At 39.3% G+C, this 26,134-nt stretch overlaps 1 protein-coding gene and 1 long non-coding RNA gene across 2 annotated transcripts; both read right to left on the bottom strand.

Annotated features, from left to right (window-relative positions):
- Positions 1–21,707: 21,707 nt before the first annotated feature.
- Positions 21,708–22,530, bottom strand: LOC131334097 (uncharacterized). The gene is made up of 3 exons (XM_058368974.1): positions 22,373–22,530; positions 22,153–22,275; positions 21,708–22,049 (listed from the first exon to the last, which is right to left on the bottom strand). Exons 1-3 carry the CDS (start codon positions 22,424–22,426, stop codon positions 21,816–21,818), a joined length of 411 nt encoding a protein of 136 aa, XP_058224957.1. The 5' UTR covers positions 22,427–22,530; the 3' UTR covers positions 21,708–21,815.
- Positions 22,531–24,472: 1,942 nt separating this feature from the next.
- LOC131334098 (uncharacterized) lies at positions 24,473–25,835 on the bottom strand. Its single transcript, XR_009202048.1, has 3 exons — positions 25,663–25,835; positions 24,764–24,820; positions 24,473–24,667 (listed from the first exon to the last, which is right to left on the bottom strand). It is a non-coding gene; the product is annotated as an uncharacterized LOC131334098 (long non-coding RNA).
- Between the last annotated feature and the right edge of the window lie 299 nt (positions 25,836–26,134).

A 26,134-nucleotide genomic window follows, 5' to 3' on the forward strand; every position in this document is an offset into this window, starting at 1 on the left:
TGCTTTGGATTGATTGTGATTGACTGATTTGCTTCTTGAAAACCCTAGGTTTAGGGTTTGAACTTCGGGGTTTGATCGTCGGATTAGCGGCTGCCTTCGGAAGATTAGGGCTTTTGTAGAGGGGACTCGAGAGTATATATGAGCAGAGTTTCGTGGCTTTTGGGGGTGATTGAATGTATTAATTTTGGAGCCCAAAGGCTCCTTTATATAGGCATAGGGATGACATACCTCAACCAATCAAAATCGAACGATTGAATTGGAGTTATAAGGCAACACGAACTCCTTATGTTAATCCTCTAACGTAGCCTGAAAGCATCGAGATTTGGCTGCTAGGGTTTGAGGATTGCATCAAACGATTTACATAACGTTCCAGAATCTAGAAAATAGATGATCTAGCGACCGTGGAAAGGATTTGGCGGCCGAGGAATTGATTGGGCAGCCGAGGAATGGACCTGGCGGCCGAGTAATTGATATCTCATGGAGATTTTCAAGCAATGGGCTTTACAGGTGAAGAATTGATGTTGAGGCCATGAGATCGATGTTACGGCCGATAGAAAGATTCTCCTAGAATACTGTATTTTTGTCTGAAAGGCTATTTGGCTCTGGATTGGGTCCTCTAAGTGGCTAGAAGTTCTCACCATAAGTTCTAAGGTTCATGAGAAGTCAATCAGCAATCACTGTATCCATATCATCATCGGGATGGTCCCCAAGGTGGGACTTGAAATAATCGTTAAGCCAAATTGGGGTGTCTACACTCTTAGGGAGATTTTCAAGCAACATGTTTTACGGGTGAAAGAATGAAGTTGAGGCTGTGAGATAGATTTTACGGCTGACGGATGGATTTTCCTAAGATGCTGTATTTCTGTTTGAAAGGCTATATGGCTTTGAATTGGGTCCTTTAAGAGGCTAAAAGTACTCACCAAAAGTCTGGGTTTACGAGAAGTCAATCATCAATCACTGTATCCATTCATCATCGGGACGATGCCCAAGGTGGGACTTGAAAAAATCGTTAGACCAAATTGGGGTGTCTACAGCAGATTGCAATCAAGGCGAGCTTTTGGTGGCATGAAGAGAGAGAGAGAGCTAGGGTAATTCTCTCTCCTCCTCCTCCCACCCACCTATATATAAGGTGAGATTTTTTCAAAAAAAAGAAGCGCGAGAAACGAAAAGTCGCACAGAATATGAAGCGGTGGCGTCAGTTCGGACCAATGCAACCGTGACACTTGGCGTCTCGCACGTAGGTGTCAGAGGGAACGTCCCATCATGATAGACCGCACACCGGTGTGACGCGTGGGTGTATCATGAGACCGATTTGATTTTCTTAAAAGGACGGGTCGGTTTTAAGCAGAGTTCAACCCAAAATCCATTTCAACTCCTTCCGTTTTGAGAAAAGCAAAGAGTCGAGGGGCTTTTGTGGTGGGCCAAACCGAATTGGGCTTGTGGTTGGCCCACAAAAGGGAAGCAAGCAGAGCCAGAGTTTGGACTCTCCTGGTTAGCCCCGTATACGTTTCCTGGGCTGAGACCTAGTATAGCAAAGAGGACGGCTGAACGGAGGTTGGCCGGACTGAGGGGTCTAACTCATCGATTTACGATTCGACTCACTAGCCCAGCATCGAGCCTTTAGGTCGGGCTTATGGGCCGGTCAGGTTGATCAGGTCGGTTTGACCCACGAGGAGGCCACGTGGAGGTTCCTCTTGTTTCTCAAGAGGCCAGGAATGTAGAGGAAGGAAGGCGGTTAATTGTGACGTCATGGGCATGTGTCGTGCGTCACGATCGTTCCTAGCTTGAAGAGCAAGTACGTTGGCCTATATAAGCGGAGGGATAAACCCTAGAGAAGGTACACAACCCTACATCACTCTGAAAACTCTCTGTCTCTCTCTCTCCTGCATTCTAACTTGCTCATCGGAGGGGTGAGAGGCGGCCAACCGCCTCACGCCTTGGTGTAGGTTCGTGACGGAGTAGAGAAGGGGCAATCCAGAGAAGCTGTGAAGAGAAGCCACCACCCACAAGGCGCACAATACAAAAGCTATCACTATAGGTGAAAAATTGTCACTACACACTTTTAGCTACACACTTTTAGTGACAACTCAATGACAATTTTATTGTCAGCATCGCTTTCTTAGCCATAACCTAAACCTAACCGTTGAAAAGATTGAAACCCCAAGTGTAGGGCTAGGTAGCTAGGAGCATAATATCCAGTAAAACCGAGATCGAATCCACAGGGAACTTCCTATATAGCTTGTTCAAAAGAAGGTTTTATCAAGGGTTTGCGGGGTTTAGACGGCTATAGACACCTCCCTGAGCGGGGCATCGCCATACAGATTGATCATCGTTTGTTTTGTTTGTTTGTTTTCTACTTCATAAACCAAGATCGTGGATATTCCTATTGCTAGGAACATTGCCACACAATAGCGGTTATCATCAAAACAGAGTCGCCACCTAGTTTATATAAACTAGGAAAAACAAATAGAGATTCCGAGTATGAGAGCCAAAAGTATAATAAGGGGAAGGTGTTAAGCACCCCTCTTTGCCAAGTCATGAGACTGGCCCATAGTTGTTCAACATATGATTAACTCATGCTTTATTAATTCTAAACACATAAACTGGTTATTAGCCTTTAAAAGTTGATATGGTGAGTCAGAACGATAATTAAGACATGCATCAAAAATAAGCCAAAAATATAAACTGTCCCAGGAAAATAGATCCTTCGACCGGTGAATAGATGTCACGACCTAAGGATCCCACTGGATCGATGTATCGGCCGAGGGATTGATTCCCCAGTCATGTTCTTCCTCACACCAAACTAAATGAATAGCAGAAATCAAAATGCTATGATTATAGTACAAAAACGTAAAAGAAATCAAACCACAGGCCCCTGGGCCTCACCACCTTGATCCCTCAGTTGCTTGACTACTTTCGGATCGAGTGTGATTGACTGATTTTGCTCCTCGAAACCCTAGGTTTAGGGTTTGAACTTCAGGGTTTGATCGTCGGATTAACGACTGCCTTCAGAAGGTTAGGGCTTTTGTAGTGGAGAGTTGAGAGAGTATAATGGCAGAATTTTGTGGCTAGAAAGGGTATCTTTTATATCTAATTTCGAAACCCAAAGGCCCCTTTATATAGGTAATTGATGACTCACTTCAGCCAATCAAATGGCGTAAATCAAAAAAGAATTCTGGGGTTCAAAGAGCTCTAAACGTAATCTTCTATGTGGCCCGAATACATCGAAAAAAGGCTGCTAGGGTTTTGGTGAACGGATTAAACGATCAACAGAACATTCCAGAATCTGGAAAATAGGCGATCTAGCGGCCGAGCAATGGATCTGGCGACCGGCTAATCAATCTCTCAGGGAGATTTTCAAGCAACAGGTTTCACGGGTGAAGAAATGATGTTGAGGCCGTGAGATCAATGTTACGGCCGATAGATGGATTTTCCTGAGATACTGTATTTTTGTCCGAAAGGCTATTTGGCTCTGGATTCGATCCTCTAAGTGGCTCAAAGTACTCACCATAAGTCCACGGGTTCTTGAGAAGTCAATCAGCAATTACTGTATCCATATCATCATCGGGATGGTCCCCAAGGTGGGACTTGAAATAATTGTTAGGCCAAATTGGGGTGTCTATAGATGCCCCTCTTTGACTGAACCTAGACGGATCGCGAGACATGTTTAAGTAAGAGTCAAAGCTGTAAAAGCAACTCAATTTGGTCCAACCACTATTCCAAGGGTTTTCGAAAAAGGTTTTAGTTATGGTTGGGCCGGGAGGCTGCCTAAATATTCCACAAGGAAAATTCAGACCAATCGTAGTTTGGAGGGCAATAAAGAAATATAAAAAGGTTTGGAGGGTTAGAAATAGAAGACGTACCTTCAGGCTTAAAAAGCCGTAGTGCAATGTACCTGGGCAATGCCAGGATTTTGGCGGAGAATAGCTGAAGGAGCGCGGGGCTGCCGGGGGAAATTTTGCAAAGAGCGTCCTTAGTATTTTGGGATAGATCAATACATAGCGGGTGAGTCGTTTGCTTTTCTTGATCATCCTTACTTTGACTGAAAGGAGCTCGGTAGAGTAGCTTATCCTTGCGAATGAGCTTGATGGAATAAATGTAATTGGGTGGAATCCAAACCATCTGCTGGGGATGAATTGGACACCAGTTTTGAGATATGGGGTGGAACCTAAGCCATCTTCTGGAGACGAATTAGATGCTAGTTTTTGAGATATGGGGGGCACAACGCCAATAACTGGAGCACGAAGCGTTGAGATAAGGGAACCGAGGCGCGGAGCCGGTTGCAGTCATGAGGCGAGAGCCTGAGGAAATAGAGCTTAGAGCTCTGAGGTGATAGAACCAAGGTGCGGAGCCAGTTGTGAGTTGGAACATAGAGCTTGAGTAATTGGAGCTTAGAGCTTGATGTGATAGAACCGAGGCGCAAAGCCGATTGTATTCTGAAGTTCTGTGCACGGAGCTTTCCCATCATAAATTTCAGCATAGAGCCACAAGATCGAGGCGCTGGACCGATCAACAAAACTGAGGCGTAGAGCCGGTTGACTGTAGGATTGACCTATTTCATGAGTGAGAGAGAGATGCAAAACATGTATATGTGTATGATGATGGTTAGATGTGAATAGATATAATGATGCTGATGGTTATGCAGACTCGATGTGATTGATGGTGATGTAATATGTGCACGGGCCTATGCGTGTGTGTTTGATTTAAGCATAGAGCTTCTTTCAAGTTTTGGACTTGAGCATTCAGAGCATAGAGCTCGAGCATTCGGAGAGTAGAATTCGAGCATTCAAAGAACAAGCTTTGTGCATCCAGTATGCAGTGGTTGGGCATTCAAGCATAGCGCTTGAGCATTCAAGTGTAGAACTTGAGCATTTAATACATAGTGGTTGGGCATTCGAAGAGCTTCGAGCATTCAAAATGTAGGATTTTGAGCATTCAAACATAGAGTTTGAGAATAGATGATATCTTATTGGTTGGGGCGGCATAGAGCCAGTTGAGATAGTGGGCATAGAGCCGCTAAGTAGTGAACGCAGAGCCACTGAGATAATGGGCTTGGAGCCGCTAAGTAGTGGGCGTAGAGCCGCTGAGATAATGGGCGTAGAGCTGCTGAGTGGTGGGCGTAAAGCTGCTGAGTAGTGGGCGTAGAGCCGTTGAGATAATGGGCTTGGAGCTGCTGAGATAGTGGGCTTGGAGCCGCGGAGTGGTGGGCGCAGAGCCGCCGAGTGGTGGGCGCACAGCCGCCGAGTGGTGGGCGTAGAGCCGCTGAGTAGTGGGCTTGGAGCCGCTGAAATAATGATAGTGGTGAAGTTGCTGGGTAGTGAATATAGGCGTAAAGCTATAGAGCACTGGGCTCGGAGCCGCTGAGGGCTCGGAGCCGCTGAAATACTGATAGTGGTGATGGATTTGCCAAAGTGGGGGGACTTGAAGTAGTGGGCTTATGGGCGTAAAATAGTTTAATGGTGATGAATGCGGGTGTAGAGCCACTACCACTGAGATGGTGAATACGGGGAGTGGAGCCGCAGGGCGGTTTAATAGGGCACGAGATAGCGAGCTGTTGATTGTGAGCTGTTGATAGCAACCTTAGAGCTGCTAGGTGATGGAAAGCTCATGAGGTGGAGCAATTAAGATGGCTTGAGTATAGAGCACGGGTGTAGAGCCGCTGAGTAATCGGGGCACGGAGTTGCCGGGCATGTGAAACTGCTGAGATAGTGAGCGTAGAGCTGCTGAGATGGTTAGCTTGGAGCTATTTAATGAGCTTAGAGCTGTTGAGCTTGGAATTGTTGAGGTAGCAAGCGTAGAGTTGCTAGGATGACAAATGCGGGCATAGAGCCACTAAGGTAAGCATAACTACTGATGGTGCAAGGAGTGTGAAGCAGTGAGCTTATGGGCATGGAGCCGCTGAAGTAGCGAATACGGGTGAACGGTTTGAGTACATGGTTGGTGAGTGAGTGCACAAGGCTGCCGAGTGACTTAAGTGAGTATAGTTGAGGTAATAGGGTTGAGTGCTTCTGGAGTACGATGATCGAAAACATTAGAGATCTTTTAATCAGGTGAGAGAGCTTTTGGAGAATTCCAAAGGGGGCTTGATACCGGTTGCTTGAGATTCCACATGCTCGGGGATATGGGCCCAAGGCTTGCTTTGATCATCCTTTGTTGTTGGTTTTGCTGGTCGTGGACCCAAAACTAGGATTAGTGCACTAGGCAAAATCTGATGTAGCTGTAGGAGATTGATTAGGGGGACCAGGAGATCGATCTTGCGGCCGAGCAATTGATGTATCGGCCGAGTTATCGATGAACCGGCCGAGTAATCACTTCATTTCCAGAGTGCTATAAAAGCCGAGCCTTTGGTGTTTTATTTTCATTTCTCCTCTTCTCTCTCTTTTCCTCGTTTCTCTTCTTTGTCGAAGGTTTCACCGGGGATTGCGCCGCCTCTTCTCTCCTTCATTCTTATTGAGTTCGGGCTATGGGTGACGTGCGGTCAGCGATCGCGGATGGAGTCCGCGATATTTTCGGTCTTGTCTTGATACTTGATTAGAGACCTTCGCATGGGTGGATTGGTTCCGTGATGTGGAACTCCTAGGGTGGCGCTTGTACGCGGTATGGTGATTTTTCTAGGCCATGTGGTGTCTCTTCTGCACCGCAGTGCTTCTTGGGTACACATCACCTCGGGGGTGCCTTTTCCTTTTTTGCAGTTGGTCTCTGGTTTTTGGACTACCAGAGGATTCGGCATCCTCTTCTCCTTCTTTTTTGTTTTCTTTTTCTATTTTTCTTCTTGCATATGTTAGTCCAACAGGAAACCGATGTATAGTTTGTTTAGGAAATATGGAATGATTCACCTTATGATGTAAAAAGAGCTTTTGTTATATGAAACAAAATCTTTTGCTCTGATATATGATTGTGTATACTGCATTTGTGCAATTTTGTTTAGTATGAAATTTGTATCTCGATGAATATAACTCTGAAAGCTCATTGGAAAACAATCGTTCTGGCGGCCGAGCCATCGATTTAGCACCCGGGGGATTGATTCGTCTTTCTGGGGTTGACTTTGAGTCAACCTTGATTTTATTGGGCCGGTGAATCGATCCTATGGCCGTTACATCGAAGTGCCAGCCGAGATATCGATTTGGTTAATGCGGATTTAGAATCCGATTCCGATTCGAACTAGGACTCAACCTAGACTATAAATATGTGTCCTATGAACTCGATGGTTTGTCAGCAGTAGTCCTTAACACATGGCGCAACCAATTCTTGATCAGTGGGTAGATTCCTTCAATGGCCTTGACCGTCTACACTTCAAGTCCTTTGAACTTCAGGGTTTGATCGTCAGATTAGTGGCTGTCTATGGAAGGTTAGGGCTTTTGTAGTGGGGAGTTGAGAGAGTATAATGGCATAATTTTGTGGCTAGAGAGGTGTCTTCTATATCTAATTTCGGAACCCAAAGGCCCCTTTATATAGGCAATTGATGACTCACTTCGGCCAATCAAATGGCGTGAATAAAAAAGGCCCCTTTAGTGTATTCCGGAACCCATTCTTTAAGCCCGAGATTAAGAGAACAATAAACAACCTAAATCACTGGGAAGAAGTCACCCCAAAACTTAGCCCAAAACTTAGCCAAAAGACTACTCACACATACATGAAAGATTAGACATAAAGCTAGAAATGACAAACATAATTAATCGATAAAAACATAAATACACTTGATATTTACGAGGATCTAGTCAGTACGAACAACTCTAATAAATGAGAAATGAACAAACTACAATTACCTTAAGCTGTTCTTAAAGGAAATACACTTGAAAAGCTTGAAGAAAAGCTATCTTAGAGAAAGAAAGAGACTTAAAGCATAAAGTAGATAAGTGATAAAGTGAGGGGAAGGGTATATATACGTCTCACCTTCTCTCTCTACAAAATATCCTAAAACTTACAATTAGTAGCAAGTATTCCATAAGTGAAAAGTCCAAAAAGTAGCTTTAAGTTTGGCCGAAAATTTGGCCGAAAGCTCTGGGTATCGATACCTCCACAACATGGGTATCAATACCATAAGTTGGAATCCTATGTAGGACCTGTATCGATATCCACAAATGGGGTATCGATAGATTCAATACCCATGCGTCTGATCAGAAATGGAATAGATTGGTATCGATACCTCAGTTGTTGAGGTATCGATACCTCCAGCTCTGGACAACAACTGGTTTGGTTCTTCCTCCCTTGTCCTTCAATCATCCCGATCACCCTCCGGTACTTCATTTCTTAGCTCTTGGGACTCGGTGGCACAACCCCACATGGTCTTGGGTACTTGGACACCCTCAAGGGTTATCTTTGGGGTCAAAACATGCCTTATTTTGCACGATTCACCTGAAACACTCAGAACGTACTTTTCGTGCAATATAGCGTAAAACGATAACATATATGTACAAACACAATATACAAAGGACTTAAACACCAAGAATCTACAGTATAAGGTGCTTATCATCACATATATATATATATATATATATATATATATTTGTAGTGATAGCCACCCTGTGTGTTGTGCATAAGGCTCCTAGGCTGAGGTCCTAACTTTAGCCACCTCCTCATGAGGCCCAGATCATAACTCTTTTTGACGAACAAGATCATCCCATATATATTAAAACAAAAAGATTACAACTATAACAACAGAAAAATCAACAAAGGATCTAAAAAATTTGAACTAAAAAAGAAAAAAGAACAAAGGAAAACAACAAAACAAAATATAAAGATCATGCCAAAATTGATAGCTGCGTTGATGGAAATCAACGGTCCACTTGTGGATGTGGCAGGAGAAAGATGGAAGATTCCCACTGGCAGCTAAAGCTCAACGTCCCTTCGTCCCATCGCAGTCGCAGCGGCTAGGCGCCACCACCATTGCTGCATAAGAACCCACGGACCCATCGCCAAGGCTGATTGGATCTGAGGGCTAAAAACCCAGGACCTGAAAACCAGATTTGGGTCACCAATGTCCAAAAATGATGGGGTAGTGGGAGAACATGTCTCCTAAAGACGAGAGTATCAACCACCACTCAACCATAGCGGGGAGAGAGGAGAGTAGAGGAAAGAGTCTGGGTGATGGGTGACTAAGAGGGAAAGAGGGAGGAAGAGACTGGTAGAAATGAAAAAAGAGGGGGGAAGCAAGAAAGGGGAGGCGGAGGGGTGGTAGGTGGAAACCCAACCAACCTAAACACTCTCTCGCTAACTCTGTGTTCTTCTCACAGGTCCTAACTTTTGATTGACCAAGAATAAATAAATAAAGAGAGATTCTATATACAATTGTGAATTTAGTGTATGCAGCTTGTTTTTAAGTAAATCATATTCGGACAAAAATACCCTTAAAAAATGGACAAAAATACCCATAAGATTACTACATACAACTACATCCAAACAACCATAACATACAAACGCAACCCACTCATCTTCCTCCCTGTCTCCCACGTTTTCACCATAACCACCATCGGTTCCTCCCTCCCACGTATCCACCATAACCACTGGTTCCAAGCTCCACCTCCCACCTCCATTTTTGTTCTCCGATTAATTCCCCCATCGTTTTGTTCTCTAATTAAGAAGGACAAACAAAGATCAATTGCAAAGAAGCCCATTTCAAGAACAATGTGGAAACCCATTCCTGTTGCAGGAATCCATTTCAAGAACAATGTCATTTTTTTTGCTGAGAAACCCATTCCCGTTGCAGTTGCAAACGATTGCTGTGAATGAACATTCGTCTGCAGAGAAACTCATTTTCGTTCTCTGATTATTATTATTTTTGTTTTGAACGGTGTTCTTCAATTAACTTTCGATTAAATTGCCCCATCGTTTCGAATTCAAAAACCTAAAATCCATAAGCTTTTTCGGGTTTTAAAGATCGAATGTGACTTATATTTTCGGATTTTCAAGTATGAATTGTTTATTGCGCACTATCAAAATGCGTGATGTCAATCGCGCATGCACGAAATGTGTTTTTTTTATTTAAAAAGTGACACATCTTCAAGATGCGTTATATAGGGTTTGGGTTTTAAAACTTGAAAGTGTCATATATTTTCGAATTTTAAAGTATGAATTTGTTTTTGAAACCATTCAGATATCAAAACCCGAATATGTCTAAGATTTTCAGGTATTAGAATCCGAATTTTGCAAACATTTTCAAGTTTAAAAATCCAAAATTTTCTAAATTTTTTGAAAGCGTGTATTTGTCGGGAATTTTTGTTTTTTTGAAGGTGGCGGCACTGGTGATGGTGGGACACTATTGGTGGTGGTGGTGTTGGGTCGTTGGTGGTGTGGTTGTACTGGTGGTAGTGAATGTAGAAGAAGGGGAAAGAAGAAAGTTAGGAAAAATCATTAAGTTTTGGTGTTGTGCGGTGGTGATGGTGGTGTTGGGTGCTGGTGTGGTGATGGTGATGTGTTAACAGAAAGAGGAAAGAACGGGGAGAGAGAGAACGGGGAAGATGATTGCTGGGGTGGAAAAGGTATTTTGAAAAGCTCATGAATATTTGTTAGATTTTATATAGTAAATTATTATAAGATAAATTATTATAAGATTCATGAGTTTTATTTAGCACAAGCTACATGCCGTAAATTTACAGTTATATAAAGAATCTCCCTAAATAAATAGTCACAGTTTGGTTAGATATTGAATGACATAGCAATGTCGTAAAAAGGTAATTCTCTTCTCGCACCCCCCAACACACACATCCCCCGGCCCCACTCCCCCCTTTCCGAAAATACCCCCAGAAATACAACAACCCATTTTCTCATATTTCTCTGTTATTTACTAAATAATCTTTATACTCCTTTTTTCATTTTTATTTATTTAATATTATTTAAGTGTTCCAATTTACAATCCGATTGAATCAGTGTAAAGATCTTGTTTTTTTTTTATCATTTTATCTTCAATGGTCATAATGAATTTTTGGCTCTAAGGCCTTTCAACAAGCACCCGAATGCTCTTTATTTAGTTTCAGGTCTCTCTTAGGGTGCTCATTGAAAGGCCTAAGAGCAAAAAATTCATTAAGACCATTTAAGATTAAATGATAAGAAAAACAAGATCTTCGCACTGATTCAAAAGAATTCAAAATTAGAACACTTATTTTTTTTACATAATTTTCTTTTTTATTCAATTTCTTAATCCATGTACGTTATTTAATTAATTATTCATTTATCTATTTATTTAGGTCTTTTTATTTATATATTTTACTCTTTATATGTTTTTTTTAATTATTTAATCTACCTAATAAAACACAAGGGTGTGACGATCACACAAACATAATTTGAAAGAAGGCTGAGATTCATTTGATTCAATGACTGATGTGTGCTCTCCAACTCTCTTAAGAAAACACCCACACCCTTACGAATATATTACAAAATGCCATCAATTTTTTTTACTCACTGCTTGGCTTCTGGTGTTGACATAAAAAAATAAAAATATATTAAAAAAATACCCGTACGTGGTGCCGTAGGTATGGGTAAGCACTAGTATTATATACGTGAGTAAATTTTTTTTAATTTTTTAATTCTTTTATGTTGTTGAATTTATTAATTTTGTATTTATTTATATCTTTTATCTATTTTATTTCTAACCACTTATTCAGATTTTCTTTTATCGTTTTATCTTCAACTATAACCACTCATTTATTTTCACTCTTCGACGAAATTAGTAGTACAAGTTATATTTTAATATTAATTTTGTAACACCCCCAATTTCTGGGTACGTTAATAAGACATTTTATTACAAAAACAAATGAGTCTGGCTCATTATTACATCACAAAGTCTTTATAAGAGTACTTTTATCCAACAAGGGAGGGAACTAGGGTTCTTAACTATTGCTCCGCCTGCTCTTCCATCCTAGCAAGCTCCGAAGGCCTCCAATGTGTACAGCTCTCCCTATTCATCTATGAGGTCTGACACATTATACCGGCGTCGCCACCAATATAATATGTCAGGGTCACCAAAAGGCAACACCGTAAGCTACAAAAGCTCAATAAAGTAACTCATACCCTCTAACCCTTAACTGACAAACATTTAAACCATAAAGTCAACAATTTCCACATAGTTCAAACATTATTGACAAACAATGACACATCCAAACTAACGTTGGTGTCCATGATTTTCTGAGTTTCTCCTACGCAACTCTTCGTAGACCGTGTCAACATTTTCCACATTTCATAATCATATCATATTTTCAAAATCGTTTTTAACACACCCAACCTCGGTTCCGCTGTTCTGGTCTCCCGAGTATCCTCACAATAGTTCCGCCGTCCCGGGTTCTCATTGGCACGCATTGCATTGGCTCCTCTTCGTGGATAACCAAGCCACACACCCAACCTCGGTTCCGCCATTCCGGTCTCCCGAGTATCCTCACAATAGTTTCGCCGTCCTGGGTTCCCATTGGCACACAAAACACACACCACACAATGGGCTACCAAGTCCGGCCACATTGCGGTTTCCAAAACATTTCACCCTTTTCAAAACACGCCTTTTCATTAACCACACCCTAGGTGTCATGTTTCTACTTTCTCGATTTTCGTGTCTCGTTTTCATGCATCGACTCCGCAGTAGGACTTTTCACATACGACATCATTCATTGAACTCTTTAAACTAACAAGATCATCCAACTCAATATTATACCACTATTAATACAAGCAATTCATGTATGCATACTTGCAACTATCATAAAGATCAAAATACAAATACTTCTAAACAAGCGATAATTTTCTATCTTTCAAAAACCGTTCTTTCTTCTTTTGAGAGAAGTTCTAAACAATGTTTATTGAAGTAAAAGTCAATTATTCTAACATGCTCAAACTTCCATTTAGCAAAAATAAGTTTGTTAACTATCATGCATTTCAAATGTCATAACCTTATCTACTTTAACGAAAACGATTAAGAAAATTATACTTTGAACTTACGGACATTCTACTTTTCAACATACGATTCTATACTATACGTAGAGTAAGCGAACAAGGGTTCCTACCTTTCTTCTTGGCGGTAGTGGCGACTACGGAAAGTAAGTTGACGATCGGGCGGAGTAACTTCCTACGGTATGCTTCCGGAAGTTTCGAAAGAGAAAGGTTTCTCTCGAACTTGATCTTGACTAAACTACTTGAACTTTTTGGATCGAAAGGGGTTTTCGGATGAGTTTCTTGAAGAATTTAGAAAGAACTTCAAGAATGCTCAAGAACAAGAAAAACAAAGTAAGAACAAAAATCTTTTTCTAGAGAGAGAAGTTGTTAGGTGAAGGTATGAGTTGAATGGTTGGACAAGAGTGCTATTTATACCAAAAGTCTTGACTATTACCCAAGGGATAAAATTTTTCCTAGCAATTATTATCCAATGGGTAAAAGGCCTTGAATGACTAGATTTTGTACTTGGGTAGATTTTAGGAAGATTTCAAGATTTGGTTGTCATGAAGTACTAGGATTGTGTGTGAGGTTGGCTAAAAGATGAGCAACACATGCACACACATCACTCTCTCTCTCCCTCACCCTCTCTCGGCCTCTCCCTCTCTCTCTCTCTCACGGCTCTCTCTCTCTCTGTCACGCCCTCGATTTTTAACATAAATAAATAATCTATTTCAATAAATGATCCTCACATAGTACAGATAATACCCAAAAGAGAGAATTCCAAATAATCATTTACAAACTAGGTTTCCAAGTTTAAAAATTTACAACATTGGCACTACGGCCCAAACTCCATAGTTAGTTAAAGACAGTAAATTTAGAGGTTACATAATATCATAAATAAATAAATAAAAACTTCAAATGAATTTACAATTTAATCCTTTCAAAAGATCATAGAATCACTTCTCGGGATGGCTTTCAAAAGATATGAAGTCAAGCATGCACACCATGCACTCCGCGTCAAAATCCTTGAGGTGTACCTGAAAATGATAGGTTGAGCTACACTAGCCCAGTAGAGAATTCTATACCCAAGCTATATGTAAATGCGATAAAACATGCCACAAGAATGAATGATTTCCAATGGACGATCGAAGATACAAAAGGCACAATAAACCAACAAACAGCGACTAAGGAATTCAATACGTCTTATGGATATCCCTTGCCATTCGTACAACAACTAGGAGTAGCTTTAAGCACAAAATCAATCTAATCAACCCAATACCGTTTTCTCAAATCATTTTAAGATTTCTCGAATGACTGCCACCTTTATTTTCCTCATTTCTTACCTTTTACCATCAAGCCTCTTCTATAGAAGGAAAACGTTTCCTTTTTTTGTTGCCAAATTAACTTTGAGAAAACTCTCGACCTTCACGGGTCAAGCTCCGTTGATTCGCTTGAATACCGAAATCCGTTGATTTGTGCCCAAATACCGGAACCGTTGATTCGCTTAGGAATACCGGAGGATTTTTCATAGAAATCCTTTTTCCAAAACTAAATTCCTTTCCTTTCAAAACTTTGATAAAAATCGATCATTTATTCCTTTGTTCGACAGTTACCATCTCAAGCAACAAACACAACACGAACTTCTATAACCAATCATAACTTCCTTCATCATGCGAGACATTCAACCGTATTACCACCCCTTGCGTTACAGTGAATTCTTTCCACCTGGGTTTCCGCATTACCACACCTTGCGTTGCGGGCCCTCTAGAGTCTCTGCATTACCACACCTTGCGTTGCAGGACCCTCAATTCAAATTCACAACTCACACAAACGTATAAGTATTAACAATCCGAATACAATAAGGCAACACTTCCCAAGGCCACATTCTTTCATTCGTCGTCATTCAATGCATTTTAAACTCACAAACATGTCCTTTTGTACATCATTAAACGCATTTGGTCACGTTATCTCTCAAAGTCTATCACGACGCCCTACGTCACGTACCAATCCCACAACGACTCCCGACACACCGCCCACTAGGTTCTAAACGAGAATCTATGGAATGAATACCAAATGAACCTAGAATGATCCATCTAAACGAAGTACGAAGATACAAGTTACCCTATTCTCTTCCGGACCATTAGGCAAAACCCCATCGATCAACTATGAAACCTAAGACATACTTTACGGCCAAAGATACTCAATAATGCCTCCATTGTACGTTTCTCTACTCACCAATCATCACGTCATGTTATAACGCTTAACAAGTCTATATCGATCATTAAGACATACCACAACATTTACTTCAATCAACCAAAAGCGTAAAATAATGAACGAATATCCTAACCATTTAATTCTACACTTTTCTAGGTTATGACGAGAGCTTAAGGAGATCGATTGGTCAACAAATCTTTCGAGGTTCGAACAATCAAGTTTAGAAGTGATTCAAAAGTGTTTAAAGAGTGCTAAAAGTGATCGAGGTTCAAACGAGAATGAGAAGAGCAAGACATGCCAAAACTATCCAGAAAAATAGGGGGGTATCAATACCCCAATATGAGGTATTGATACCTGGACGGCTGCTGTCCAGAAAAGGCTGGGGTATCAATACCCCGGAGTTTTTCAGCAAATTTTCAGACTTTGAAAGACAAAATCCCAACAACAACAATGAATCAAGGCACGATCCAAGCACATAATCACCTCATAAACACATAGAGAGAGTAAGAAATCCCTACCTCGAAGTCAGAAAGCAAACACGAAGAGAGATCGGGCCATGCAAGCTCTAGAACTCAAATCTCAAAATACGCCAAGCACACTCCTTGCCGAGCCGAACCCCATGAACAACAAGCTCAAAAACACGCGAGGAAGGTAGAATGATGGTTGTTTTTCATGGGTTTTGAGTTTTGGGGTGAAGTTTTGTGTGATGGGCTAGAGAGAGAGAGCCGAAGGAGAGGGGGGGAGAGTCGGCTGGGGAGAGAGAAAGATGAGGGAGATTTTTGATCTCCTACATCACACACACCCCTTTTATACTAACACCCAACTCAATTACACTTACACTCCCTCAAACAACAATCCTATCATTTAAGCCCCAAATCAAATAAACTCATAATTTTTCCATTATTCGGTATTCTAGCATTTATAAAACCATTAAACCATTTTTGGATAATACGGGTCTCTACACTCTCTCCATCTCTCTCTCTCTCTCCTAGTACTAGTACATATATATATATATATTCTTCTATGTACAAGTAAATATATATATACAGTAATGTACTTAGAGTACTATGAGATTTTAAAACTAAGATTTTCCTAATAAACAATTCAATTAAACACATGTGTACATATATATATATATATATATATATATATATATATATAAATAAGTCCAAGTACACAAATATATATATTAGTATGTACCATGCAATCTATGTAGATCCCAAGTATCTAATAAAAAATTATAAGGTCAAAATCTTCTATTAAAATAATCCAATTTAGCACATGTCTCTTATTAAACTAATGAACTAGTGTACCTAGGAAATCTAGGGTATTAATATATAAAGTACACACACACACACACACACACACACACACACACATATATATGATTTTAAGGGTGCCCGCGAGAAATTAGCAAAAAAAATGACCGGGAAAGACTTGATTTGAGCAGTTTTTATTTAAACCGTTCAATAAAAAATTGTTCGAAACTGTTCAGATCAAGCCCTTTCCGGTCATTTTTTTGCTGATTTCTCGAGGGTACCCTTAAAATCACGTTCTGATCACATTGAGTGGCTCAGATTATCAAAATTTGATCAAGAACTATAAGGTATTTTTTTGGGTGTCCCCGGAACCGCCCCATATATATATATGTATGTATGAGTTAGGTTCCGGTGAGGGATCCCTCATTTTATTAAAATGCGGGACTCCCTATCCCGATTGAATTTCGATGATCCGAGCCGCTCAAAGTGATTAGAACGTGATTTTAAAGGTCCCTGAGAGAAATCAGCAAAAAAAATGACCGGAAAGGGCTTCATCCGAGCAGTTTTCATTGAACGGTTCAAAAAAAACTGCTCGGATGACGCCCTTCCCGGTCATTTTTTTTGCTGATTTTTCGAGGGGACCCTTAAAATTACGTTCTGCACACATTGAACGGTTCGGATTTTCAAAATTTGATCGGAAAATGAAAGTCCCTCATTTTAACAAAATGAGGGATCCCTCACTTGAAAATTCCTCATATATATATACGGAACGGTTCAATGGACACCCTAAAAAAACACCCAAAAAAACACCCATAATCTCATTCTCATAGTTCCCGATCAAATTTTTATGATCCGAACCGTTCAATGTGTGCAGAATGTGATTTTAAGGGTGCCCGCGAGAAATTAGCAAAAAAAATGACCGGGAAAGGTTTGATTTAAGCAGTTTTTATTTGAACCGTTCAATAAAAAACTGTTCGAAACTGTTCGGATCAAGCCCTTCCCGGTCATTTTTTTTGCTGATTTCTCACGGGTACCCTTAAAATCACGTTCTGATAACATTGAGCGGCTCGGATCATCAAAATTTGATCGGGAGCTATGGGGTGTTTTTTTAGGTGTTTTTTTAGGTGTCCCCGGAACCGCCCCGATATATATATATACTAGCGCATACCCGTGCCTGAAGGCACGGCTCAAAGAATGCGGCATGGGAATTGGCTTTTAGTGTCGTTACTCTTCAGCAAAATCGTGCCCATGGACACACACCCATATAACTTGACCCCAACACAAATCGATTTTTAATTAGTGGGGACCGCTTCGACTAATCTAAAATTCAACAGCTCCATCGAGAGTCAGTCACACTCACACTTGAAGTGAAATTAACTACAAACAATGTCATCTTAGCCTAAACGTAATGTGATTGCACGTTCAACAAATCGTATACAATAGCAATTACAAAACCAGACACAACACCAGTGAGAGACCCATCTTCGTCCTCTAACCTATTAAAACACAATCAACTGTAATAAATTTCAAACCCCAATTTATCATGACTTACATTCGAATCATCCTTTAGATTCTCACCCGTTCTAAGCCACTTCAACCCATTCGTATCTCTTTCCACTTCTTACCATAATCAAATCCTCTATTCTCATCTCCCTCTAGTAATAGCAGGAGGACCTCATATCTTGCAATATTTCTGCATGAAAACAGAAACCCATTGCATGTGATCCTTATGCACCTGCCCACCTCCGTAGCTCTCTCATGCAGTTTCTCCCATCTGCAACACCAACCCCTGCTTCATAACCTAATAAAAAGAAATTAACAAAACTAAGAATATTATCAAAATAAATATTTTATTTGTCCTACCGCATATTAATTTGACTCAACATCAAAAAAGCAACAAAGACACAATCTTCAATTAGAATTGGAATTCCCATAAGAAACTGGAATAGAGATCATGTTGGTAATGAATCTAATGAGACAAAAAAATTATGTTTACCATAGTATTAGTTTCAAGCAATGAGTTTCACTCCATCCACAACTCGTCACTTCATAGATTAAGCTAAGCCATGCAAATTTGAGCCAGTATGTACATAGATGCCTATGAAAAGGTGTTTTGGCACTTTTGGCGTACTATGGCGTGGCAATGGAAAACACAGCTGGCAAAGCATTTTGGTCATTATATTCCAACTAAATGTATAAAATATGAAGGCAAGCAAATTCAAAACAAAAAGGTTCTAAACGGTATCATACCACCAAAAACTAATCCTTATTAGACCACCAAAACCTCAGCCATATGATTTCTCTTACACCAAAAAAAAAAACCATTTGTAAAATAAATTCATGTATGATATTAAAACTTCGAAGTCCTGACTGAATGTAAATGTAATACAATAAGGAACATCTCTACCTAATTAACTTACCGTAATACAATGGAGTCTTCGGTCAAACTACAAAATTAATGCTGAAAGCCATGTACGGAAATATAGAATCGCAAGACCAAAACAATTCAGTCTTAATGTACACTCCAATTACTTTGTATTTAAAAGAGTTCCAAAATCTTTAGCAAGATGTGGGCACAAAACAAATTAAATTTCGAATTAATACGAACTATGCCTTCAAACTGAGTCGTCTCAATACCTACATTAGGAAGCATTTCTCTGACAAATCCTCTAAAGTTGGATTGCCAAATCTGTTTATTTCATCAAAGCCGTGATCAATAAAATAACCCTCCTACTGTAGTACACTAATTAACTCATGGCCTTTCATATGGCACCATTATACAGGGCCTTGCTATGAAAAAACATAATGTTTAATTAGTTGGCGACAAAGCGAAACTATATCAATAAAATGCAGTGCACTATAATAGTGATTACATAACATAAACATAAAAATATCTCACATACCTTGTTCAAAGATAAGTTTTCGGTATATACATCTGGATTGGGTTTCAGTGGTAATGGTTGTTGAAGACAAATGCAAATGAAAAAATTGGAGTTACAATTGGAGATCTCTTGGAGTTGCAATAGGTAGTTCCTAAACGTGGTTTGAAGGGGATAAAATCCTACGGAGGATTTGTGGATGCTTTTCCGAAGGCCAACTCTTCATTTTCAAAAAAGGGGAAGTGGGGGGGGGGGGGGGTTCGGCGGTGGGGAACCGGCAGGTTTTTTAAAAATACTAAGGAGTACATTTTACAAAACCAGTGGAACCAAAGATGTCTTATTTCTAAGTTCATTTAGTATCTAACTTATATTCAACAATGTCCACCCCACAACTTACCAAATGAAAGAAATATTAGAGGAAGCAGAATAAAATGATAAGAAATATTGGCATATGAAAATTCTTTTCATCTTTCATTCCCAATGAGAGGTTCCAGGAGACACAAAGCATTCAGTTGTAGCTTTACTTCAACTCCGTTCTTTTTAGAACCTTGTATACCAAAACAAACATAAATTTAGTGATTCATCACAGTGAGAGTTCACAAACATAAATCAAAAAATAAAGTGAGATTGCACCTGGAGAGGTAATATGTATTTAGAACAAAAACACGTTGTTTGTTTGACTTCAGAAATTTCAAATTGATTCTCACCTAATTGCCCACTGATAGTTGTCTAATGCTTTCATTGAATATTCGGCATAATTTCACACATTTTTAAGGCACAAATAGATCTTGTTGCTCTAAATATCCTACTTTAAAGATGAATCATCTAATTTCTAATTTGGATTTGAGAGGCTTCGTTCCAATCATAGTCCGATTTTAGATGTTTGACTTGCCCTTTTCAGTACCTAGTCCGGCTACTTTTTTCCATGATTTTAACGAACACTTTTTTATGCCCACAAAAAAAAGAGGTTTCATTTTTAGCACAGATATCACAGCAAATTCCATATACTTTTAGCCCCCACCCCGAAATTAATTATTAGTCTACTTGAATTACCTGTTTGGTTGGTTAAAATTGGGATACACATCCATTCCGCCTCCTGTGACCTCGCCGGACCCTTTAAACCCTTTACTCTCTCTCATTCATATTTTGAAAAAAAAGAAGGGAGAAAGTAGCTGATTGGAATTACCACAGAGGGAAAAAATCATATTCATTAGATCAGCCTCCCCTCCCTTTTTTGAACAACATCACTAAGTTTTGCAAAACACTCTTATTATGAGAAATTCATCAAAGATGCCTTTTATATTAAAAATCACATGCGAGTACACTTATCAAGTCTCCAATAAAATAACCAAACAAACTAACCCTTTGTTAAGGTTAATCTTAACAAAGATAAAATTACGGAAGAAGACCACCGGCTATACTCCAATTAAAATTGCAAAAGATAAAATTAGAAAGGAAATAGAGCTAATACTACCTAATCAAGAACTTAAATGTTTAGACAGCCAAAATGAGTTCTTCACCAAGGCTTTTTTATCACACATAGCGATCACGTCTTTTTATCAAAGATGTGTTTTTTTTTTTTTGTCTACATTCAAAAAATGAAAAAGCAGATTTAGAAGAAATAAAAAATCTCACCAAACTAACCGTCTACCTTCAATATAGTAAAAATTCATAAGCATGCGAATGGATAAATGTAAACAAAAACTTTAAGTGTACCTCAATTTTCCTATAAACTTGTTAGGTAAACCTGTTGCAAAACAAACTCAAACATCATAAATTAATTTAGAAATAATCCTTACGTAATCGAGTTTTGATGCGATTAAAAAAAAAGACCTGAATAGAAAGACCCAAACGGGAGCACCGGAAGAATAGAACTTTGTTGCCATCGACGTTGTTGGATGAACTCATATTCATGTTGCAAAAATGTGAACAAAAAACCCTAACTGAAGAGGTAAAGTACCTCTCAATTTTTGAACCACGGTTTAGAGAGAGAGAGAGAAGGTTTCAAATTTTGAACCAAAAGGAGAAGGGAACAAAATTAGGTTTTGGAAAAGGAAATGAAATTAAATCAAAATCATATCTCATTACTGATTCATCTAATTCTATATCAGGGAAACATTTAAGACTAAAAAAGGAATATAGAATGGAGGGCAGAGATTTATGCAGAAGAAGGGGATAAATCTAGAGCGTTGGTTGTCTATTGGATTCAAACACAGCTCTGTTTTATTATATAGATGCTTGGAAAGCGGTATCGATGTTTGGTTGTTACTTTCATGGTCTCCATATAAATAGTGTACGAAGTACCTCACGAACACGTATGATGTTCACATTCCGCTCTTCATGGATTTCAACTCCAACATTTTTGTCTCGAAGTGGCTCTACCTATAATTATGGCACATAATTTCAAATTTGTTTAAAAGATTCAAATTTCAAATTTAAAAGATTCAAACAATAAAAGAAGGTAGGGATACAATAATTATGGCACATAATTTCAAATTTGTTTAAACTCCAAATAATCCACACAACAGACTTTTTGGAAAGACACAAAGCATTGTGCAGGAATAATACCAAAGAATCTTTTTCAATAGCATAGGTGAGAAGTCCTTTCCCCTTATCTGCATAACTTGACTTCTGCCTTGCCTGAGCAATTGTGTTCGCCCTTTGTGTATCCTTTGAAGTAATGCATAATGAAACGTTTATTCGCAAAATTAACAACGCTGATTAAAATAATTATAACATAAAGAGCGTGCTTAAGGAATACCTCACGAATATGGAGGTTGTTGCCAATGTTGACACAGTGCTCATCACGGGTAGCCCCGATATTTATTTCGTGTAGAGGTTGTGTCTATAAATAGACAACGAATAGTTCAGTCAGTTGCATCGACTATCATATTTGTTGTTTTTAATTTAATTTTGCATGTCATTGTTTTTATTCAAAAGAGTCTTACCCTAGTATCCCATAGCAGGTGTTGTTCTGATCGCTGAGTAGTGCTTTGCTTTAGGTTTCGTTCTCTTTCCCGTCGCGCACGTTGTGCCGATGCCAATTTTGATATATCTTTACCAACCTGTGGCTAAAGAGAGAAGCAGTATTACTTAAGAAATTTTTTTTTTTTTTCAAATGAAAGGTAGAAGACATGTGTCATCTTGTGTTGTGTCAACGTGTGATACCTTAGAGTTTTCCTTTCCACTCCCTACATACGTTGCCTTCCTTTTCTTAGCCATTGCCCCTATTCTTTGTACATCCTGTTAAGAGACACATAAATTATATTACAGGTACTAATCAGTGTTTGGCAGAACCTCCATATTTATATGGAGACCTACCTCGTGAACATGGATAGCATGGTGAACATCAATTGAGAAAGAATTATTAAAAAAAAATGGTTAGAAGATATAGATAGTCGAACACATGAATTAATAGCACGCGCGTGAGAGTCGAGCCCCAAAACAAAGGCTTCGACCTACCTTGTGAACATGGATAGCACGGTGAACATCAATTGAGAAAGAATTATAAAAAAAAAATGGTTAGAAGATATAGATAGTCGAACACATGAATTAATAGCACGCGCGTGAGAGTCGAGCCCCAAAACAAAGGCTTCCTGAGTTCCATGGCGGTCTCGTGACTACAGTTGCACCATAACTGAGAGTTACCAAAGTGCACTATGTCTCGTCATAAAGAAAACCAAACCCATCCAACAGTGCATTCTTAATTGGTTTACTAAGAAACATATATAGATTTGCAGATTTGAACGACCATTCATTGCACAGGTTATCATGCTACCAGTTGAACACCCGAATCATTTTTTCCCCATGTATTTAACATAAAAATTTTGGAATACATATTTGCTTACAGCAAGATGTACTCTGAACTACCTATAGGATTCATATGCTGCAATGTTGTACATCAGCATGTAGCTTATCACATAGCAAAACAATGTTTATCTAGATGCCAAGGTCACAATTCTTTAATGTCTCGTGACCTAACTTTCCTCTACTCGCCTAATTCAATATCTGAAACTCAGGCGTCCAAAGTTTGGGTAAAAAATGCCCGTGCCTGAAGGCACGGCGCAACGCATTTTGAATACAATTAAAATGAATTACGAAACTATTGACCACCCCCGCCAACGAAGCTGATTTATACGGGAAGATTTGTTTTCTTAAATTAGGTTCATGCCCGTGCCTAAAGCCATGGCTCAAACGATCGCACACACAAATAGACATTGGACTCACGTGCAATATATCAACCCTTGTCCAACGAACCAAACTACGCAAAAAAAAAAAAAAAAAACCAAGCATATTCGTAGAAATTCCCTGTGCTTAAAGCCGCAACGCGATGTAATAGGAAGTTTGCAACTATACAAAATTACAAATCGGCCAGACACAGACAAACCACAACAAAGTAAAAAAAATGGTCCTGCCGCCTCAGACATGAACAACAGAAAAAAAAAAAAGGTCCCGATAATTAGTTACAGTTAGTTACATACAATTGCACAATGTAAATCTCGATAATTTGACATAAATATGGAATCTCATGATTCTTTGACAAAGTAGGATGATTCCCAACAAAAAAAAAAAGGGGCAGACTATAAGTCTCTAATGATTGAGGAGAAACATGCCTGATTTGAATCCAACCTAATAGCAAACGAAAAGCCCCTCATCCAGGTTGATTCATTGTGTAAATTGTATGTTACTTAAAAGGTCTTCATATGATGTCCCTGCTATACACCATTTTCCCCTTTTATGTGGAATTGTAAGGGAATTAACAATCACACTTGGGACAAAAGAAATCCCAAACTCCCACTCTGTCGAAGGACTTGGAAGCTTCACAGATAAGTTCTGATTTGTTAAAGAAATGGCTACCATCTAAAAAAGCTAGATTGATGAGCAATTGACAGTATAATAATCTTAGAACATGAAACTCCTATTAAACGGCATGAGAATGGTTCTCACTAAAAAAGTAAAACTGAAAGGTTTAAAAAAAATGTGTGGGGTAATCCGTGGAAGTCATCTTGTACCCAATAAATCCATGGAAGTTGTCCACTCTTAAGAATCTGAAACAAAATCATCTAAACTAAAAGCCTACTTGGACATAAAAATTGGATAACACAATTGCAAAAATCAAAACAAAAATGTGGTTTTCCTATTGAAGTGTTCAAATCAGATATTTCATTATAGCCTCCAGACTACATGAATTGGGAATCATGAGAAAAACTAAGTTAAATAGAGCATAAAGAACAAAAATATGAAACAAACATGTGAGATGCATGTGTGTGAAAATAAAAACACATCCAATATTTACCACACAAAAAAAAAAAACATGATTTTGATTAATAAGAGTCTTACACTTGTATTTATCGGCGAGTGTTGTTCCGATCGCCTTTCAGTGGTTTGCTTAAAAATACGTTCTCGTTCTCGTTGGGCACGTTGCGCTAGTGTACCTTTTGATATATCTTTACCGGATTGTTCCTAAAATACGTGTATAAACAAATTTGAGAAATTAGAATGTCGTTTAGCTTATTGACTATAAAGATAGAAGATAGAAGATACGTCAAAGGGTGATACCCGTGAATCTTTTTCTCCATTGCTAACACATGTTGGCTTTCCTTTGCTGGTCATTGCCTAATGCAAAAAGACAAAAAAAAAAAACGGCAAACCAACATTGGAAAGAAAATATTGAAATAGTGGCTCCTTATACTATTGATATGGGGCAGACCACCGCCTTGAAACGGCAAAAAATAAAGTCACTTAAGTCTCTGACAAATGGAGTACTAAAAGGCAATGGTGCACTCTGCTGGTGTGAACCGATGGAATAGAAAAGCTTCAATTGGCTTGGCGTAGACGAATGGCAACAACTTAATTGGTCTCGTAATATACTGAAGCATTATTTCTTTGAAAATTGAGGAGCTCAAGGAACACTATGCCATTCAACTGACCCACGTTGCAGAAGGCATAGTAGTTGAAGCTAATGAATTATGACAGAGCAATTCTATTTGTATGAGGCATTTTTACAAACACCTAGGATGCATTAAAATAAGGAACTTCCGGTTTGCCTGAAGACTACCGCCTGAACATACCGATTACAAATTGGGTACACGCAATGCATGTGCAGGGCATGAATCAAAGAACTGGAAAAATCTATACACAACGTACAGGGCACGAAAACAATACAATCATTCAATCAGATTATACAACGTACAGGGCATGAATCAACATTGCACAAAAAAAAATATAGGTATAATCAGTCGTGCTAACCCGTAACAATTCGTTTCCAAATGGGTAGCTGCATGTGTTTTCGTTTCCAAATTGACTTTTTAAGACAATTTGCAAATAGCATTATAGGGCACGAAAACAAATCGTATTATCAGGTTCCTTCGAAAATACATCAGAGCAAAAAAACATGTCAGCACATCTATGTGAAACTATGGGGAGAGAGAGAGAGAGAGAGAGAGGGAGAGAGTTACTGGACTGTAGGGTGATGCAGAGCCGGACATTGAAGCTTTCCGTTCACCTTTTTTATCGAAAATACATCATAGTTTCACATAGCTGCATGTGTTGGGTCATTAGGGATTGGCGATCTGCCGGCGCGGGGAGAATGAGGTGATGGCCAACCTGCGTGATGGGAGGAGGCGGAGGAAGGCCGTATTCGGAGAGAGAGAAGGCCGTATTCGCAGAGAGACAGAGCGCGAGAGAGAGAGCGTGAGAGGGAGAGGGGTCTGCAAATGGAAATCGGATTTCCAAAATAGAAGGGGAATGTGTGATTAGAAAATGGTCAAAAAAAGTTATCAATTTACGGACATGCCATTTTGTAGAATGGAGGGCAGAGATTTATGCAGGAGGAAGAGATAAATCTGGAGCGTTGGTTGTCTTTTGGATTCAAACACAGCTCTGTTTTATTATATAGATATATATATATATATATATATATATATATAT

Source organism: Rhododendron vialii, chromosome 7a (genome assembly GCF_030253575.1).
Source record: "Rhododendron vialii isolate Sample 1 chromosome 7a, ASM3025357v1".
Classification (NCBI taxonomy): domain Eukaryota; kingdom Viridiplantae; phylum Streptophyta; class Magnoliopsida; order Ericales; family Ericaceae; genus Rhododendron; species Rhododendron vialii.

What these genes read in the sequence shown, in the direction of transcription:
- LOC131334097 (XM_058368974.1), bottom strand. Translation starts at nt 22,426, where the DNA reads ATGGCTAAGAAAAGGAAGGCAACGTATGTAGGGAGTGGAAAGGAAAAC. An exon ending in GTGGAAAGGAAAACTCTAAG is followed by an intron (nt 22,276 to 22,372) that starts GTATCACACGTT and finishes TTCTCTCTTTAG; the next exon opens with CCACAGGTTGGTAAAGATAT. An exon ending in ACCTGCTATGGGATACTAGG is followed by an intron (nt 22,050 to 22,152) that starts GTAAGACTCTTT and finishes GTCTATTTATAG; the next exon opens with ACACAACCTCTACACGAAAT.